Source organism: Piliocolobus tephrosceles, chromosome 16 (assembly GCF_002776525.5).
Source record: "Piliocolobus tephrosceles isolate RC106 chromosome 16, ASM277652v3, whole genome shotgun sequence".
NCBI classification, from domain to species: Eukaryota; Metazoa; Chordata; class Mammalia; order Primates; family Cercopithecidae; genus Piliocolobus; species Piliocolobus tephrosceles.
The window spans coordinates 24776392-24796621 of record NC_045449.1 but is presented as its reverse complement, the minus strand read 5'-3'; the positions used below and the strand labels follow the sequence as shown (position 1 = coordinate 24796621).

Sequence of the window (20230 nt, the reverse complement as noted above, 5' to 3'; positions counted from 1 at the left end):
AAATAAAAATCTCGTCTGTTCCGCATAGTATGCATTTATTTGACCCCTATTTATCAATACTACTACGTTTTTTTTTTAACAGAAAATTTAAGAGTAGGTAGGTGGATTTTAAAGTAATATTTTAAAGACCTTTTACATCTATATGTAGCATTTATAGAAAAATAAAAACTAAAAATAGAATTGAATTGTAACATTATTTAAGGACTGAAGTTAATTTTTTTTTTCTTGTAATTGTATCAGTAAGAAATACACAAGAGGCGGGGCGTGGTGGCTCACACCTGAAATCCCAGCACTTTAGGAGACTGAGGTGGGAGGATCACCTGACATCAGGAGTTCGAGACCAGCTTGGCCAACACAACAAAACCCGTCTCTATTAAAAATAGAAAAAATTAGCTGGGTGTGGTGGTAGGTGCCTATAATTCCAGCTACTTGAGAGTCTGAGGCAGGAGAGTCACTTGAACCCAGGAGGCGGAGGTTGCAGTGAGCTGAGCTGAGATAGCACCATTGCACTCCAACCTGGATGACAAGAGCGAAATTCCATCTCAAAAAAAAAAAATTGTTATGCTTAGTTTCATGGGAAGAATATTCTAAAGCTTTAAGTCTTTTCTATTTTCTATAGTATTGCTCTTTCCCCACTTCATTGCTTAAGTATCTCTAAATTTGAATGATAGAATAATATTTTAAAGGTCAGATAATGCCATTAGAGGCAGAGACAAACCCAAACCTGGGGACCAAGCTAATTTCTCTGCTCTTGAGAGCGCTAAAGACAGGTGAACTGGAGTTTTATTGCCCCTGCTAGAATGAAATAATACCTTCTCCGCCAGGCGCAGTGGCTCACACCTATAATTCCAGCACTTTGGGAGGCCAAGGCAGGCAGATCACTTGAGGTCAGGAGTTTGAGACCAGCCTGGCCAACATGGTGAAACTCCATCTCTACTAAAAATACAAAAATTAGCCAGCCATGGTGGCAGGCACCTGTAATCCCAGCTACTTGGGAGACTGTGGTGGGATCATCACTTGAACCCAGGGGGCAGAGGTTGCAGTGAGCTGAGATTGTGCCACTACACCCCAGCCTGGGTGACAGAGCAAGACTCCGTCTTAAAAAACAAAACAAAACAAAACAAAACAAAAAAAACCCTCTCAATTGGTTTAATGCCACAATAGAAAAGATAAATATTTTAGGATGGAATCTTAAATATGTCTGTCCTTTTGTTTCATATAGTTGAAATCAATTCAGTATTGTTTCTAGATCAGGTGTTTCAAAAACAGTCACCTTTGCAACAGAAAAGCTCTTTTGTTGAAAATGATTCACAATATATTTCAGTTGGAATGTCAGGTGGTGTTTCTCTTACCAACGCCTCACAGAATCTATGCCAAGCTGCTCTACCACCAGTGCAAGTATTTTTTTAAAGCTATCAAAATAAACTTTCTTCACCAGTCAACTCTAATTTGGAGACAGTGTGCATTGGTGAAGGACCTCATCAGAATAAGTTTGAGTGTCTACTGTACTAAGAAGAACTGTGTCATTTGGGGGAGAGAATAGATGGCATCGGTCCTTCAATTATGTAACTGAAGACTCTAATTATAGTAGATAGAGTTGTGTCTAGCAATTTTTAAACACTGACAGTCCGAACAAAAATATTTGTTGAAGAAGGACGTCCCATCTTTTTGCTTAAATATCATAAACAAATACGAGCATTTACTAATTTTTTAAACGATATTTTGAAAGATTACTCTTATTTACACTCTAAAATTAAAGGCGTACTTTATCTTAAATGATATATGAAAATGCATATTTTAAAAGATAAAATCGGGGAATTTACAGTTATTTTGTGAATGGCATTTAAACTAAGATTTGATTTATATACAACTTTTCAGAATACTTTTGATTGCGTGTTGGAGATATCTAAAAGTTAATTTTATCTGGCAGAATTAAACCTAAATTTATTGGTGTAAAAGAGTCCCCTTTCTAAAATTCATATAGTGCCCTTGTATTCATTCATGCAGTGTTTATAAATATTTCAAGTTAGATTGTGAGATAACAAAGTGATTTATGCTGTGAACTGTTACTGTAATAACACTTAATATCATGATTTGTTGTATCATTAAAAAAACACAAAATTCTAAACTCTTAAGGTTAAAATAAAAATCTTACCATATAGTCAAAATATTTAAACATCTTCCAAAACATCACTGCATAGCACTACGAAATCTACATTGAATTAGATGTATTCAATTTCAGTAAAGTTAAATAAGTTAATATAATTCTTTGTAATTTGTGAAGAGCTTTAGTTTATAATGTGCTTCCCCATGGGATCACTAGAGGTCTAGGTGACAGATGTATTTTCCCAGGTGACGATGGGGGCGGGATGAGGAGCCTGAGGCTCAAAGAGGTTGATTGATTTGCCCGAGTTCACACACCTGGGATGTTCCAGGACTGGCCTTATGCCTGGGTTTTCTAATTCCAGCCCAAAGGTTATTTACATGTTTAGCTTTAAAATTAGCATCCATAGAAGCTTGAGAAATCCAAAGAGTATTCAACTGCAGAATGGGTTTTGTTTCTAAACTTCAAGGATGTTCTATCTCATTTTAAAGTGTGACAGGGAAGAATAATTAACATAGGGGAAGAACCTGTTACTGATACATCATTACATGTGTGCGTAACCTACAGCAGCAGTCTCCAGCCTTTTTGGCTACAGGGACCGGTTTCATGGAAGACAATTTTTCCATGGATGGTGGTGAGCAGAGGGGTATTTCAGGATGAAACTATACCACCTCAGTTCATCAGACATTAGATTCTCATAAGAAGCACACAACGGCCTAGATCCCTTGCATGCATAATTCACGACCGGGTTCACACTCTTGTGAGAATCTAATGCTGCTGCTGATGGGACAGGAGGTGAAGTTCGGGTGGTAATGAGCTGTGTGGCCCAGTTCCTAACAGACCTCCTGCCCTACAGTTAAAGACTCTCCAGTTACCATCACCACACTCAATCTAATCCTTGTACTAGATTCAAATTAACTGATTTACATGGACTTGTTTAAAGAGGTATTAAAGTAGGGATTCCCAAAATAAAGGATAACTTAAGCCAAAGATGGGTGACAAAAAGAAAGAAAAACAAGAGCGAGAAAATAAAATGGGACCAGAAATGAGGCTACATGTCACACCAGAATGATTTTCACATGTGCCGTTGGTATGCCACAAATCTGATTCTAGGCTTTGTTAGAGATAACTGTTTCATCCAGATATGAGATGCCATTTATTATCACTAAGGCTTAGTGGTCACTCTGGGTGCTGCTGCTTTTCCAGGGATATTGTTATTATTTAAAATAAATGCTAATGCTGTCAGTGCTTTATAGAGAGTTGGGGCAACTCCAGTATCAAGTGTAGTATTTCAATTACAGGATTCTCTTTGGAGTCTCAGCTCCAGGTTTGGACCACATCACTAAGTAATAACTAAAGATCTCAAAATGATTATCAGTATTTTTTTTTACACACTTTTTTTTTTTTTGAGACAAAGTATCCTGTCACCCAGGCTGGAGTGCAGTGGTGTGATCTTGGCTCACTGTAGCCTTGACTCCTGGACTCAAGTGACCCTGCCACTTCAGCCTGCTGAGTAGCTGGGACTACAGGCATGCACCACCATGCCCGGCTAATTCTTTGCATTTTTAATAGAGACCGAGTTTTACTATGTTGCCCAGGCTGGTCTCAAACTCCTGGGCTCAAGTAATCTGCCTGCCACAGCCTCCCAAAGTACTGGAATTACAGGCATAAGCCAGTGCACCCAGAGACATGGTTTTTATAAACTAAAAAATTCAATATGTAAAATGATGGAGAGGATAGTTAATGCTGAGATCTGAATAAATGGACTTGAATAAAAACTAGAACATATCTTATAGATTCTAACTACAAAAATGAAAATGAGGGATGTGTTTCTGACAAATGAAGACATTCTCCTACATAACCGCAATTAAACCATCATAGTTAGGAAAGTAACACTGCTACATGACTGTCAACTCATCTTCAGACCCTGTTCAATGATCTTTAGGAAAAAGGATCTAGTCCAGAATCATTTTCATTTAGTTTCATGTCTCTTTTGTTTTCTTCAGTCTGGAACCATTTTCCAGTCTTTCCTTGACTTTCACCACCTTGAAGCCTTTGACGTTAATGGGCAAGTTATTCTGTAGAATATCCCTCAATTTGATTTGTTTGAAGATCAATTCCTCCTAATGAAATACAGTAGGTATTTTTGGCAGGATTATCACTGGAATAGTGCTGTGTTATTTTCCCTGCCTCCTACCAGGTGGAGCGTGATTTTGATTTGTCCCCTCACTGGTGATGTTAACTTCAATCATTTGGTTAAGGTGGTGTCTACCAGGCTTTCCACTGTAAAGTTCCTTTTCTTTTTGTCATTAATATTTTGGGGGATGGAGTTATTCTAACACTGTGCAAATATCCTGTCCTCATCAATCCATTTACTTTTTAAAATAGATTCCTGTTTTATCCAATAGATTATAATCAATTTTATTCATTTATTCATTCATTCATTTTTTGGATACAGGGTCTCGTTGTGTCGCCCAGGCTGGAGTACAGTGGTGCGATCACGGCTCACTACAGTCTCGACCAGGCTCAAGTAAGTGATTCTCCTGCCTCAGCCTCCTGAGTATCTGGGATCACAGGCGCATACCACCATGTCTGGCTAACTTCTGTATTTTGTGTAGAGACAGGGTTTCACCATGTTGCTCAAGGAGGTCTCCTGTGCTCAAACAATCCTCCTATCCCAGCCTCTCAAAGTGCTGGGACTACAGGTGTGAAACACAGCATCTGCCCGCATTATTATTTATTTTGATGCTCAATTTGTCCCAAATTTCGCCAGTGACAGAGTCCCTTCAAGCTGGTTTCTGTGTGCTTTTGACATGTCCCCATCATTCTTGGACCAGTTCCTTGTTTTCCAGAGTGAGGTGTTTCAGGACCAGCTTGTACTTTCTCTGCCACAGCTCTGAAATCAGTTATATCTCCAAGAAGCCCTGGTTCCTTTTAGTCAAGAGCAGATTTAGAAACCACGATCTAGGTGTTAGGTATTCTCATGGCTACTGAGCTGTCACTGATCCTCAGCCCTCTCACTGGATGGAAGTGTGTACACGTAATATGAATTTAATAGTTAATTCCACATCTTACAAACCATGAGGTCACACCAATATCTCCAATTCCAACCCAACACTACAAAGTTCATTCTAATTTTCTTCCTTTCCATATTTATAACCCCTTTTACCACCTACCCATGTATTTTTAATAGTTTTGCCTTTTTTCCCCCATATATATATTACTTCTTCTCACAAGACTGAAATTCATCCAAGTTGGGTATAGCTCTAGTGTGTTCATTTAACTGTTGTATTGCCTATGTGTGCATGTGAATATATAATTATATATATTATATATAAATATATATAATATATAATTTATTATATTATATATAATTTGTATATAGAATATATATAGTTATATATGTATTTTCTGAGACAGTCTTGCTCTGTTACCCAGGCTGGAGTGCAATGGCGTGATCTTGGCTCACTGCAACTTCCATCTCCTGGGTTCAAGTGATTCTCGTGCCTCAGCTTCCTAGTAGCTGGGATTACAGGCACGCACCACCACACGCAGCTAATTTCTTATAATTTTAGTAGAGATGGGGTTTCGCCATGTTGGCCAGGCTGGTCTCGAACTCCTGAGATTGGGCAGTCTGCCCACCTTGGCCTCCCAAAGTGCTAAAATTACAGGTGTGAGCCACCACATCTAGCTATATATTCTCTACTACTGATGGAAATTTAGGTTGTATCATTTATGAAAAATGTATTACAGATATTCCTGGTGCATCTGTGGAACATGAGTTACAGGAAACATGCAGTGTCAGTTACTAGGTAAAGCCAAAATTTTCCCAAAAAGGTTGTACCAGTTCACCTATTACTAGTAGCACACAAAAATTACTGTTGCTGCTGGGTGCAGTGGCTGATGTCTGTAATCCCAGCACTTTGGGAGGTCAAGGCAGGCAGATCATATGAGGCCAGGAGTTCAAGATCAGCATGGCCAACATGGCAAAATCCTGTTTCTACTAAAAATACAAAATTTAGCCGGGTGTGGTGGTGTACGTCCGTAATCCCAGGTACTTGGGAGGCTAAGGCAGGAGAACTGCTTGAAGCCGGGAGGCAAAGGTTGCAGTGAGCTGAAATTGCATCACTGCACTCTAGCCTGGGTGACAGAACAAGACTATCTTAAAAAAAAAAAAAAGGGGGAGCCAGGGATGGTGGCTCTCACCTGTAATCCTAGCACTTTGAGAGGCCAAAGAAGGCAGATGATGAGATCATGAGGTTAGGAGATCGAGACCATCCTGGCCAACACGGTGAAACCCTGTCTCTACTAAAAACAGAAAAAATTAGCTGGGTGTGTTGGCAGGTGCCTGTAGTCCCAGCTACTCCGGAGGCTGAGGCAGGAGAATGGCGTGAACCCGGGAGGCAGAGCTTGCAGTGAGCTGTGATCACGCCACTGCACTCCAGCCTGGGCGTCAGAGTGAGACTCTGTCTCAAAAAATATATATATATATCCGTTGCTCCGCATCCTCATCAACACTTCGTATTGTAAGACTCTTAACATTTTGCCATCCTTGTGGAAGTGTAATGGTGTTTACTGTGGTTTTAATCTGAACAAACTGTCACTCATTGTTGAGTCTATTTGATATCCATATGGAAAAAAATCTTAATTCCTATCTTACTCCACAAACAAAAACTAATTCCAAGTACATTGTAGATCTAAATGGGAAATGTAGGCAATAATGCTTCTAGAAAATGTTGTCCAGTGTAACTTTCTGCAGTGGAAATGTTCTATAAACCTGCACTGTCCTATGTGGCAGCCATCGGCCACATGTTGAGCATTTGAAATGCCTAATGCAACTGAGGAACTTTATCTTAAATTTTATTAATTTTAATTAACTTTGTAAAATTAGAGATATCTGTTCATTAAAAATACCGTAGAGAGTGAAAAGGTAAAGTCATAGAGCGGAGGGAGAAGTTCCTTACAAACAACTCGTATCTAGAATATCTGAAGAACCTGTACCGGGGCCAGGCGAGGTGGCTCACACCTGTAATCCCAGCACTCCGGGAGGCCGCAGCGGGCAGATCACTTGAGGTCGAGAGTTCGAGACCAGCCTGACTAACAAGGAGAAACCCCGTCTCTACTAAAAATACAAAATCAGCCAGGCATGGTGGCAGGCGCCTGTAATCCCAGCTACTCGGGAGGCTGAGGCAGGGGAATCACTTGAACCTGGGAGGTGGAAGTTGCTGTGAGCCGAGATCACGCCACTGCACTCCAGCCTGGGCAACAAGAGCGAAACTCTGTCTCAACAACAAAACAAAACAAAACCTGTATTGGATTAAGAAAAAGGCAGAGAGTTCCTCTCCACCCACCCCCCACTCCCCCAAAAAAAGCAGGGACTGGAAAGGTAGTTAATACCTGTAATCCCAGCACTCTGAGAAGCTGAGGCAGGCAAATTGCTTGAGCCTAGGAGTTTGAGACCAGCCTAGACAACATAGCAAAACCCCGTCTCTATAGAAAATTAGCTAGGCATGGTGGCATGCAGCTGTAGTCCCAGCTACTTGGAAGGCTGAGGTGGGAGGATCACTTCACCCTGGGAGGTCAAGGCTGCAGTGAGCCATGATGACATCACTGTACTCCAGCCTAGGTGACAGACGAAGACCCTGTCTCAAAAACAAATACCACCCCCTGCCCCGCCAAGATACTGAAATGTTAAATGTTAGTAAAGATATAAGAGCCATCAGGGAACCACAAAATAAAATCATGAGATACCAAAACACCTACCAGAGTAGCTAAAAGACAAAAAGCCAAAAGACAAATACCAAGTGTGAGCAAGATGTGGGGACACTGGAACTCTCATACACTGATGGAGGGAGTGCCTTTTAGTACAAATAGTTTGGAAAATTGATTGGTAGTTAACTGCTAAAGCACAACATGAGCATACCCTATGAATCAGCAATTCCATTCCTCAGAAATACCCAACCAAAACAGACACGTATGTACTAGAAGACAAGTGCAAGAATGTACCTAGAAGATACATTACCTGGAAGATATTATTATTCACAACCCAAAAAGAAATAACCAATGTCCATCAACAGAATAGAGAAGTAGTAAAGAATCTAGAAAACAAGCAAAACTACTCTATGGTGCTAAAAGTCAGAAAGAGGCTGGGAGAGAAGTTTAAGGGGAGCTTCTATGGCACAGGTAATGTCTTTTTAAACTAGGTGTACTGTGTGAATCCATTAAGCTGTAAACTCCATGTGCACTTTAAACATTATACAACAAAACAATTTACTAAGAGTGTTCTGGTAATTTTTGGCACAGAGCTATCATGAATGGAACCTTGTATCAAATAGGACTTTTTGAGTTGTGACAGCAGAAATTCAATTCAAACTAACGTAACAAAAAAAGGGAAAAGTATTGGTTTAAATGTCTTTAAAAAAAAAAAAAAAAAAAAAAGCTACACTAGAGCCAGAGATGCAAAAGCAATCATCAGGTTTTTTGTCCTTCTCTGTTTGGCTTTTTTTGTGGGCTTTTTTTCTGCCAGGCATCAAAGGCACTCTCTCATGAAACTCCAGACTTACCTCATCACCATAATCAGCAAAGACAACAGAAAACATCTTTCTGTAAATTCTGACAACAGGACCAGCATCAGCCTAGCTTGAGTTGCATACCCTTCCTGTAGGCTATTCTGCCCCATTTGAACCCGTGGACTAAGAGTAGTAAAGGTGTGTTTTCTCAAGGGCAAATCAAGGTGCTGTTACCAGGAAAAGGGGGGAATGAATGCTAGAGAGGCAAAACCAACATTCTGTATATTTGGAGGAGACAGGAGAAAACTCTTCATTTGCAGTCTCTCATAGTGATTTATGTCAGATTAAGTTGGTTAATAAAAGTAATTTATAGCTTTCCTATCTAAGGATCCAAGCTGCTTTGTAAAAGTCTCTGAGCTTTTCCCTCTGGGAGAGGGCAACTGAGTTTATCATCAGATGTCTCTGACATCAGTCTCTCCTCCTAGACTACCTTGCACACACTATGATCAAATAAATCTTCCCAATGCATGGCTCTAGTTATAAAACAATCCTAAAAAAGAAACCATATTCCCCACCAAAGTTAAAGATTTTGTCTGTCACTCATGGTCCTTCCATGATGTCACCCTTTTGCCTTTCCATACTTATATTATGTTGCTCCCTTTGTGTATACCAAATCAGTGATTTTGGGAGTTTGTCACTGTCACTGACTGACTTTAGAGTATTAGGATGTAACTGACATTCAATGTATCAGTCACAGATTTGGGCGTTAACTTTCCTGTGACTTTTCCTTTCTGGTTTTAAAGGTACAGTACAATAAAATGATTTATAAATGCTAAATCTGACCCTTAATATATCATGTTTTTCATCTAGTCAGTATTCTTATTAAACCAAGTTTATCCTTCTAAAAATAAGAAAGTGTGCTAACTCTTTATGATAAAGTATTGTGAGAGATATAAACAGCACTTTCTTAACGGGAAGACCTATTAGAGAACTATTTTCTCCACAGCATTCATCTTTCCCCATAAACAAAATATTTACAGTGTATAATTATTTCTCCCGAGTTTCAAAGACTCAGGAGAAAGATACTAGTTTTACTTTTATACACAAGTGGAACTTGTAATAAACTGCACTATCTTTTTCAGAGTATGTAAAACAAGATATGTTTAGAAATAGGCCACCTGGATCTTTAGCTAATTTCATTTAGGCTAATGGCTCCACAGCTTCACCTTTAACCAAAAGTGATTTACGTACATAACCAATTTACTAACTTGTCAAGGTTTCAGAATTACAAATTGATTTCTACTAAAAGCAAAAAGATGAACTGCGACATGAGCAAAATTACTTTAAAATAAGTGCATAAATAAAATGTATAAGCATATCATTTTATTTTCATTTAAGCCAACTATGCTGTAAGCTAGACAAGATGTATGATTCACATTTTACACTTTAATACAAATTTCAGAACATAAAGTATATTTTCTATTTTTCAAATCCATATTTCATCTGAAATACAATATTTATAAAACAAACAGCTCCTGCAACAAAACATTATTAGAAGAGTTAAATTATTTATTAAAAAATTTTTTTTTAGAGACAGGGTCCCATTCTGTCGCCCAGGTTGGAGTGCAGTGGTATGATCACAGCTCACTGTAACATCAAATTCCTAGGCTCAAGTGATCTTCCTGCCTCAGCCTCTCGAACAGCTGGGACTACAGGCATGCACTACCATGCCAGGTGTTTTGTTTTTTAAATAGAGGCAAGGTCTCATTATCCTGCCTAGGCTGGTCTTGAATGCCTGGTCTCAAGTGATCCTTCTGCCTTGGCCTCCCAAAATGCTGGTATTACAGGCACGAGCTACCACATCTGGCCAAAATTATTTTTTAATGGTTGTGGTGGAGCCAATTTTCCTCATTATGTACCTACAGGGAATTAGCACACTCTCACAGTTCTTGAATACAACAAAGAATGTGGTAATGATGAGTACATACTATATATAAATTCAGCCAAACATCCAAACTTTAAGACCGACTTTTGATTTTAACCTAATATTTTGAAAATAAAATTTAAAATGCCCTCCAAACTATCTTTCTCTTAGGGTAGCCATCAATCATCTTCTTTCTCAATATAGGTCTTTGCATTAACCCGCGCCATCTGCCTGGCCAAGTACCTGTCTCTAGCTGACATTACAGTTTCTTCATTGTTCCGCTTTGCAAACTTGCTCACTGCCTCAGGTGGTCTCTCTGGTTCTTTACCCTTCTCTTGCCTTTCCTCTGTGAGTCTGTGTTTTGTTCCCAGGGATGATTCAGAATTAGAGGCTTTCTCCTGGTTTCTTTCTTTGTCCTTTGCCATGTTTCTCATTTTGTTGGATATTTCTTGGTCAAAAAATGTATCCTTTGCCCTAGAATTTGGGCTGCTTTCCTTTCTGTCTCGATTTCTTTCTGAAGATTGAACACTTACTTCTCGTTTTTCTCTATCTCTGTATTTATCATTATTTTCATATCTTTCCTTCCTTACTTTCATATGCTCTTCTTTTGCTTTGCTTTTCTCTTCCTTCTCTCCTTTCTCACCGTGTCGGTTCTGATCATTTTGTTGTCTATCTCTTTCTTGTTCTCTTTGGGAATACTTCTCCCTGTCTTTCTCCCTTTTCCACCCTCTGTCACTTCTTTCTCTTTGGTCCCTTGCCCTTGGTTTATCCTCCTGTTCATGCCTCTTCCAATGGGAATCTCTATGACTGGCCTCTCTGTGCCTATGAGAATCCCTTTCTTTCCAGTAATCGCGGTCAGTGTAATGGTTCTCCTGGTCTCTGGATTGCTTGTGTTGGTGCTGATCTTCCCTTTTCTCATGTCCTCTCGATGTTCGTGATCCTTTCGTGTGGTGTCTGGCACTGTGCCCTCTTTCTTCACTAGGTGACCGAGAGTGGTTTTGATTCCTGTGGTGCTTGGAGTCATTCTCAGGAGTCTCTATGACCTTTTCCCTTCTGCAATTCACTCTAGTTTCTTCTACTTCATCATCCTCACTGCTCTTAGCATCAAAGTCACTGTCTGCATCTGGGTTTTTCTCCACTTCCACATCAGTTTGAAGAAAGCATTTCTCCTGTGGTATTCTGCTTTTTGAACTTACTTCATTGGAGTAGCCCCTTGATTTTTCTTCCTTTATACCAGATCTTAAAAACAAAAAAACCAAAAAGGGCAGAAAAAATGCCACATTATCAGTTGTAATAAGTAAATGAAGGGTTCATATAATTTTTATCAATACTCAAATCAATACACCTATAGTGATATATACTGTCTGATTATCCAAATGCAAAAAGGTCCTGATGTCTATGCAAACTAGTAATTTCAAATTCATACCATTCAGAATATGTCCAATATTTGTAGAAGTGAAAAGAGAAAATTAGCCCTTGTCTACTATATTACTAGAACATACAGGCAAGGGTTTGTACAGGTCTTCATTTTTTGGTAAGCCTAAGACAAAGAACAATTGGGAAAAGTAAGATATGTTCTGAATCTAAGTTCTGTTTTCGTAACATGAAGCTTAAGTTGTGACTCTCAGATTTTTTGTTTCCTTTCTTATTTATTTTGAGACAGTCTGTCACCCAGGCTGGAGTGCAGAGGCACAATCTTGGTTCACTGCAACCTCCGCCTCCCAGGCTCAAGTTATCCTCTCACCTTAGTTTCCCGAGTAGCTGGGATTACAAGCCTGCACCAACACGCCCAGCTAATTTTTGTATTTTTAGTAGAGATGGGGTTTCGCCATGTTGGCCAAACTGGTCTCAAACTCTTGACCTCAGGTGATCCAACCACCTCAGCCTTCCAAAGTGCGGGGATTACAGGCGTGAGCCACCATGCTCGGCCTTTTTCTTTTCAAAAAATTATAAAAATAGTCCTAGAAATACATGAAGATAATCTCTGCACAGCAGAACAGTGGCAAATACAATCCTAAATATTTACTCTCTCTCATGATGAAAAACGCACTAGTATCCTGATATACTCCTTGGCACCTATCACAACAAAATGGAAATATATTAATTTGTCCATTAGAATCAACAGCACTAAAATTATTTATATTACTTACATTGTTCCAGCTGGCAAGTACAGTTAACTTTGTACTACTCACACAGTGAGTATAATGTAAATAAGAATCACTCAGTGATTCTTACTAATCACTTACTAACCACACTAATGCTGCAACAACTTTGGTTCTCCAGGAATTACCGGCAGAACTATCTTGGCTAAAGGACCCACTAACAGTTAGGAATTTGATTATTAGACTCTGAGAAGTACAACTATGTCAACGACATTACAGAGTTTCCAGATGAAACTCTAATACAAAGACATAATGTATAATTTCCATTCAAAACCTGAATCTTCAAATACAGTTTCTTAGGTTCATACTTCTCACCAATTTTATAATCAAAACCTAGTAGCGCAGGGAGGGAGTGGGGCATAAACTTCCTCTCCTCACCTTAATTCTATGCTCCTACCTCTTCCCTTCCTTAGCAACACAGACTCAGATCTACTCAGAACCGTTTCTGTTAATTTTTTTTTTTTTTTTTGCTTAGGACAGACTCTTTTACCTTCAGCTACATACTTAAGGCATAATCATCTCACCACTCCTATAATACCTTATAACTTTATTTAAAAATCCTCTAATCCTTTACCTTCTAGACCAGCACTAATAGAAATGCCTCAAGAAATGGTAATGTTCATATCTGAGCTGTCCCAGTATGGCAACCACCAGCCAAATATGGCAACTGAGTATCTGAAATGTGGCCACTGTGATCAAAACTTTAAATTTTATTTACTTGAATTTTTTATTTTATTTTATTTTATTAATTAATTTATTTATTTTGAGACAGAGTCTTGCACTGTTGCCAAGGCTGTAGTGCAGTAGTGCAATCTCAGCTCACTGCAATCTCAGCTCACTGCAAGCCCCGCCTCCTGGATTCACGCCATTCTCTGGCCTCAGTCTCCTGAGAAGATGGGACTAAAGGCTCCTGCCACCAAGCCCAGCTAATTTTTTGTTTTTGTATTTTTAGTAGAGACAGGGTTTCACCGTGTTAGCGAGGATGGTCTCGATCTCCTGATCTTGTGATCTGCCCGCCTCGGTCTCCCAAAGTGCTGGGATTACAGGAGTAAGCCACTGCGCCCAGCCATTTTATTTTATTTTTTGAGATGGAGTCTAGCTCTGTCGCCAGGTTGGAGTGCAGTGGTGCAATCTCAGCTCACTGCAATCTCCGCCTTCCGGGTTTAAGCAATTCTCCTGCCTCAGCCTCCTGAGTAGCTGGGATTACAGGCACGTGCCACCACGCCTAGCGAATTTTTTGTATTTTTAGTAGAGACAAGGTTTCAACATGTTGGCCAGGATGGTCTCAATCTCCTGACCTCATGATCCGCCCGCCTCAGCCTCCCAAAGTGCTGGGATTACAGGCATGAGCCACCGCACTCAACCTACTTTATTTACTTTAAATTAAGTAGCTACACATGACTAGTGCCTACATACTGAACAGTGCTGTTCTAGCCCCTGATATGTAAGTCTTATATTTTATGAAGGCTGGATCCTATTTTTGAAAATAAATCACTTTCCTTTTTATATACTATCTGAACACGTATATAAGACTTACATTGTAGACACCTAATTCTTTCCAAATTTCTCCTTAATTCTGACAGCAAAATCATTTTAAGGTACCAGGCACCAATCATTTTAAGGATCATGAGGAATACCTACATTCTTATTTAAAAAAAAAAAAAAAAAGAGCAGCCAGGTGCAGTGGCTCATACATGTAATCCCAGCACTTTGGGAGGCTGAGATGGAGGCATCGCTCAAGCCCAGGAGCTCGAGACCAGCCTGGGCAACATAAAGCTCCATCTCTACAACAAAAATACAAAAAGAGGCTGGGCGTGGTGGCTCACGCATATAATCCCAGCACTTTGGGAGGCCAAGGCAGATGGATCACTTGAGGTCATCGAGATCAGTCTGGCCAACATGGTGAAACTCCATCTCTACTAAAAACACAAAGATTAGCTGGGCATAGTGGCAGGCACCTGTAGTCCTAGCTACTCATGAAGCTGAGGCAGGAGAATCGCTTGAACCTGGGAGGCAGAGGTTGCAGTGAGCCGAGATTGCGCCATTGCACTCCAGCCTGGGCGACAGAGCGAGACTCCATTCCATCTCAAAAAAAAAACAAAACCAAAAAAACCAAAAAAACCAAAAACACAAAAAGCAAATTGGCTGGGCATGATGTCTTGCACCTGTAGTCCCAGCTACTTGGGAGGATCATTTGAGCCCCTGAGGCAAAGGTTGCAGTGAGCTATGACTGAATCACTGTACTCCATCCCACCCTAGGCGACAGAGTGTGACTCTGTCTCAAAAAAAAAAAGAAAAAACCACAATTTGATTTTGCTTTCCCTTGAAGATTTTGCCCTCCCTTGTTAAGAACCATAAGTCACTTAAAAATGCAGAAACTTTATACATTAAAAGTCTGTCTTTGGTTTTACAATAATATTAAACTCAATCACTGACTGTTTTAATGTAACAATTTCTGTGAACTGCAGAATAAAAATGATCTTAATCTGTAGGTTTTAAAATCAAGAAACTGCAAATTTCTAGCCATTCATTCAATTAGGTAAGGCTGACTGACAACACAATATGCAATATTGTAATCTTCCATCTTTCAGAGGGTTAAAATGACCCCACAACCACAGATTATTATAACAGTATCTTTCTTCAAAATATTTCATATACATCTCCTCACCTGGCTTCACGAAAGCTGCATTTAGGTACTTCCTCTTCACCAACTGCTTGATTTAATAGGTGCCTATAAAATCCACTGAGATCTCTCTGCTTGGTTACATCCAAACATGCTAACAGAGGGAAAGCAAAAATTAGAATATATTCAATAAGGCACAGTGCAGTTTCATTTTATAGATGTAGAGTATATAACATACGGTGTGTAAACTATTCTCTGGATCAGGACTTGGTAAACTATATCCTACAGGCCAAATTGGGCCTGTTGCCTGTTTTTGTTAATACATTTTTATTGAAACAAAGCCCTGTTCATTTATGTATTGTCCAAAGCTGCTTTTGTACTACAAAGGCAGAGCTGAGTAACTGTGACAGAGATCATATACACAAAAAGCCCTAAAGTATGAATACAATCTGGCATTCATAAATATGAATTTATAAATTTAAAGTCTTAAAATATGAATACTAAAATACTATCTGGTCCTTTATAGAAAGACTGCTGACTGGCACTCTAAACACACAGTACATGCTTAGACAGAATGTTAAAGACTTGGTTTTCTTCTAGTCAAAAGCTGAAGAGGTCAAGCGCAGTGGCTCACGCCTGTAATCCTAGAACTTTGGGAGGCTGAGGTGGGTGGATCATCTGAGCTCAGGAGTTCAAGACAAACCTGGCCAACATGGTAAAATTCCGTCTCTACTAAAAATATAAAAATTATCCAGGTGTGGTGGTACATGCCTGTAATCCCGGCTACTTGGGAGGCTGAGGCATAAGAATTACTTGAACTCGGGAGGCAGAGGTTGCAGTGAGCCAAGATCACACGACTGCACTTCAGCCTGGGCAACAGAGCGAGACTCTGTCTCAGAAAAAAAAACAAAACAAAAAAACAGCTGATGAGCATTTGTCAATTAAAGTATTTACAGGGCCGGGCATGGTGGTTCATGCCTGTAATGCCAACACTTTGGGAGGCTGAGGCAGGAAGATTACTTGAGCCCAAGAGTTCGAGACCAGCCCTGGAAACATAGTGAGACCCTGTCTCTACAAAAAATACAAAAATTAACCAGACACGGTGGTATGTTCCTATAGTCCCAGCTACTCAAGAGGCTGAAGTGGGAGGATCACTGGAGCCTGGGAGGTCAGGGCCGCAGTGAGCCATGGCTGAGCCACTGCACTCCAGCCTGGGTGACAGAAACCCAGTCTCAAAAAAAAAAAGTATTTTATAAATATATACTCTACTTAGATCTTGAGACATAATCATGAGCAGAAAGCACTAAAGCATTAAGATAATCTTAATTCATCCAATTTGTATTCTTTCTTCAATTAATGTTATTCCTTTTCTAATTGCCTCATTGATGCTCCTTGAGTGGTGTTACTCTATTATTTTCTCATTCCAGAAAAATGTAACTAGGGTTTAAAATTATATTTATATTGTTTCTGACAAATGCCATGGTGTTATACTTTGTAATAAATGTTTTTACATTTCAAATCATGTTCTAAGGCAAAACCCACAAAATGAGAACTAAGTCTAGTAGAAATAATAGTTACTGAAGAGTTCAACTGTGTTTTTAAACTTTCCTCTCTGTTTTATAGTACTATATAATACCATATTTCTTGTGTCTTGAATTCCTAAATATAAATTATGATCACAAATTCATAACCCAAAAGTTCAGTGACAGAGCAAACAGCTAACCACAGGGTAGACATTCTGCTACTGTTTCCTTGTGCCTTTCCCGCTCTTTCATGTTACCTTCCAGTGCAGCAGCCTTCTTTTCTCTTTCTTCCTCCTCAGCTCTCTCTTGCAGTTTTTTCTTATATGCAGACGTCACAAATGCTTCTTTATCATCAAACTCTCCCTTTTCCATTTCTCGTTCTCTCTGGATTTTCTTTTCCATTCTTTTTTCCTGTTCCTTTTTTCTGATCTCAACAGCTTTTAGCAAGTTGTGAATATACTTGGGCTAAGGAAATAAAAAAGATTTACGAAAAGAGTAAAAAAAAAGTAATTGTTAATATTACAATTTTTATAATGAATTCATTAAGATAGAAATGATCGGCCCAAATAAGATTGTCTTCCCTACATTCAATATAAACTTACTAGCAAGATTAATATTGAAACTGTTTTCAATAAAAATTTAGGTGTAGCAGAGATAGAAACTGTTTATAATGTGATTTAACTTTAAAAAAAATCAAACTAAATATAATTTTTTTTCTAGTATTCTCTTAATTAAAAAAAAAATCAGAAAAGTTCCTGCTAGTTTTTCACATTTAGTAGAAATATGACTATTTAAAATAGTTGCTTTAATATAATTTTATACCATCACTCTACTAGTAGGTAACTGTCAGATGCAAATGCCCTTAAAATCAGCCTGTGCTTGTGAAAGAAGAAGAGTTGATAGAAAGAAAATCTGAACTTATTTCAGTTTTTCCCCTTCCCACATTTTTTTCTCAGTGAAAATAAAATCAAGATAGGTGCAGGCAGATGATTCAGTTACCAGCTAGGAAGAAATTTAAAAAATGAGAGGATAATAAAACACAAATAAACATACACAGGGCAGGAGCAGTACAAATTTGGTACATTAGAATTCTAAGGAAAAGTTTCCAAAAAACTATTTGCAAAGGTTTCAAAGCAAAAAACAAAATTGTTAGATAATTCACTTGGCCTGTTAGGATAATATATGTAGTACTTCTTGAGTTCTAAGATCAAATCTATAATATCTGGAATTAGGGACTCTTCACACTTCACATACCTAAAAGCTTTTTCTCAGATCATTCTCATGTTAAAATAAGATTAAAACACAAAATGTAGGTCAAGGTCAAAGAAAGTGTGTTATTTCAGCTAACAAACCTTTCGGTCTTTCCCCAAAAGCAATTTGGGATTATTTTCCTCCTTTTTTTTCTGCATTTCATCATAAATACTGTCATATTCATACACAGTAGCATCTTCTGCAAGGGCCTTCTGGATTTCCAGTTTGGTCTTAAAAAAAAAATTAAACATGTTTCAAAAATATGAGCCAGCCAATAGATACAACAAAATCTGTGTTTTTTGAGAATGGTTCATAAATTGAAAATATATCATAAAAATTACAATCACATTTCAGATATGAAATACAAATAAATTCTGGAGCCAGGCTGCCTGGGTATGAATCCTGGCTCTACACTTACTAATTACTCTGGGCAAGTTTGTTTATAATCTTTTGGTACCTTAATTTCCTCATCTAGAAGAGAAAGAATAATGATTATCTTTACATTCTAAGCTGTTATAATTAAATGACTAAACTTAAAACACTTAGAGCCTAATAAAGTATTCAATAAACATCAACTATTATTATCATCTATTCATTTGTATATAATTATCCACATCAAAAGGTCAAAAGGTACGACGGAAACACCTAACCTTGGTTTTGACAGGCCTATATTATATACTAAACTTTCATTATCATTTTTAGAGTTGTCAAACATAAAGTCTCTGCCTTTATCATGTTCCTTCCATCTTAAATGATGTTTTTTCCTCCTCTTTCAAGCTATCAAAATCTTATCCAGTGTTTAAGGGCCAGTCCTACTTCTTCTTTGAGCCCATTTCTGAGGCCTCTAACCCCCAGTGATCTTTCTTCTAAACACTGAGGAACATTCTATTCTGCAATAATTAGCTCTTAATAATACACTATATATTTTTTTAAGAGACGGGGTCTCGCTCTGTCGCCCAGGCTAGAGTGCAGTGGTGCAATCTTGGCTCACTGCAACCTCTGCCTCCCAGGCTTCAAGTGGTCCTCCCACTTCAGCCGCCCAAGTAGCTGGGACTATAGGCGTGTGCCACCATGCCTGGCTAATTTTTATGTTTTGTAGAGACAGAGTTTCACCATGTTGCTCAGGCTGGTCTTGAATTCCTGGGCTCAAATGATCCACCTACCTCAGCGCCCCTACAAAGTGCCGGGATTACACGCCTGAGCCACCATGCCAGGCATGGGCGTTTTTACTTCCTGTTTTACAAATCTTAGCCTTTTGCCCCCGGTTGTAAATTCCTCAAGTACAGAGTCTATACACTTTAACTTTTTCCTGAAATGCTAGATTGGCTAATGTAGAACCCAAGAGGGATCCTTTTTAAGTGACAGGATGATGTAATTATTCAAAAGAATCTATCTGATAGACTCGGGTTTTTACATACCAACATTTAAACTCTGAATAATGCACATGCTAACTGAAAAATCTTTTTTCTAGAATATTGTTTAAAATATTAAGAAATTCATTTTTTTCACTTCTCAACCTTTAGAAAGTGAAAGATTCTCCTGCCTAGATGTTGAAATGGCACTCCTGTTCATTCCCCAAAACCAGCCTGGATAACACAAAGAGGGAAACATGGAATCTAAGAAATAATCACCACTACAATAACAAAAAGTAAGGGAAAAGGGAGACTGAGGGCTGTTTTTTTTTTTTTGAGACGAAGTCTCTCACTGTTGCCCCAGCTGGTGTGCAGTGGTGCCATCTTGGCTCGCTGCAACCTCTGCCTCCCGGGTTCAAGCAATTCCCCTGCCTCAGCCTCCAGAGTAGCTAGGATTACAGGTACCTGCCACCACACCTGGCTAATTTTTTGTATTTTTAGTAGAGACGGGGTTTCACTATGTTGGTCAAGCTGTTCTCGAACTCCTGACCTCATGATCTACCCACCTCGGCCTCCTGAAGTGCCGAGATTACATGCGTGAGCCACTGAGCCCGGCCAGGGCTGTTTTAAACTGATGACATGCCTTTGTATATGTTGGGAGAAGAGCTGTAGGGGAGCACTTGAGTAGATATGTTACTATTAACTATGTTGCAACATAAATAAAGCAAAAACTGAACAGATATCCAAGGAAAAATAGACAAATCCACAATCACAGCAAGAGA

General features: G+C 38.9%; 1 protein-coding gene across 3 annotated transcripts in view; it reads right to left on the bottom strand.

Annotated features, from left to right (window-relative positions):
• Positions 1 to 9976: 9976 nt before the first annotated feature.
• The window catches only part of NSRP1 (nuclear speckle splicing regulatory protein 1), a 63053-nt gene continuing 52799 nt past the window's right edge, over positions 9977 to 20230 (bottom strand). For 2 of the 3 annotated variants that reach the window (XM_023183941.2, XM_023183940.2), the window contains 4 exons: positions 18198 to 18326; positions 17103 to 17310; positions 15368 to 15476; positions 10696 to 11776 (listed from right to left, as the gene is read on the bottom strand). In XM_023183941.2, coding sequence (XP_023039709.2) covers positions 10717 to 11776; positions 15368 to 15476; positions 17103 to 17310; positions 18198 to 18326 — 1506 coding nt within the window. In that variant the 3' untranslated portion in view covers positions 10696 to 10716. Of the gene's footprint in view, positions 11777 to 15367; positions 15477 to 17102; positions 17311 to 18197; positions 18327 to 20230 lie in introns of all 3 variants that reach the window. The other variant, XM_023183939.2, reaches the window with a different exon arrangement.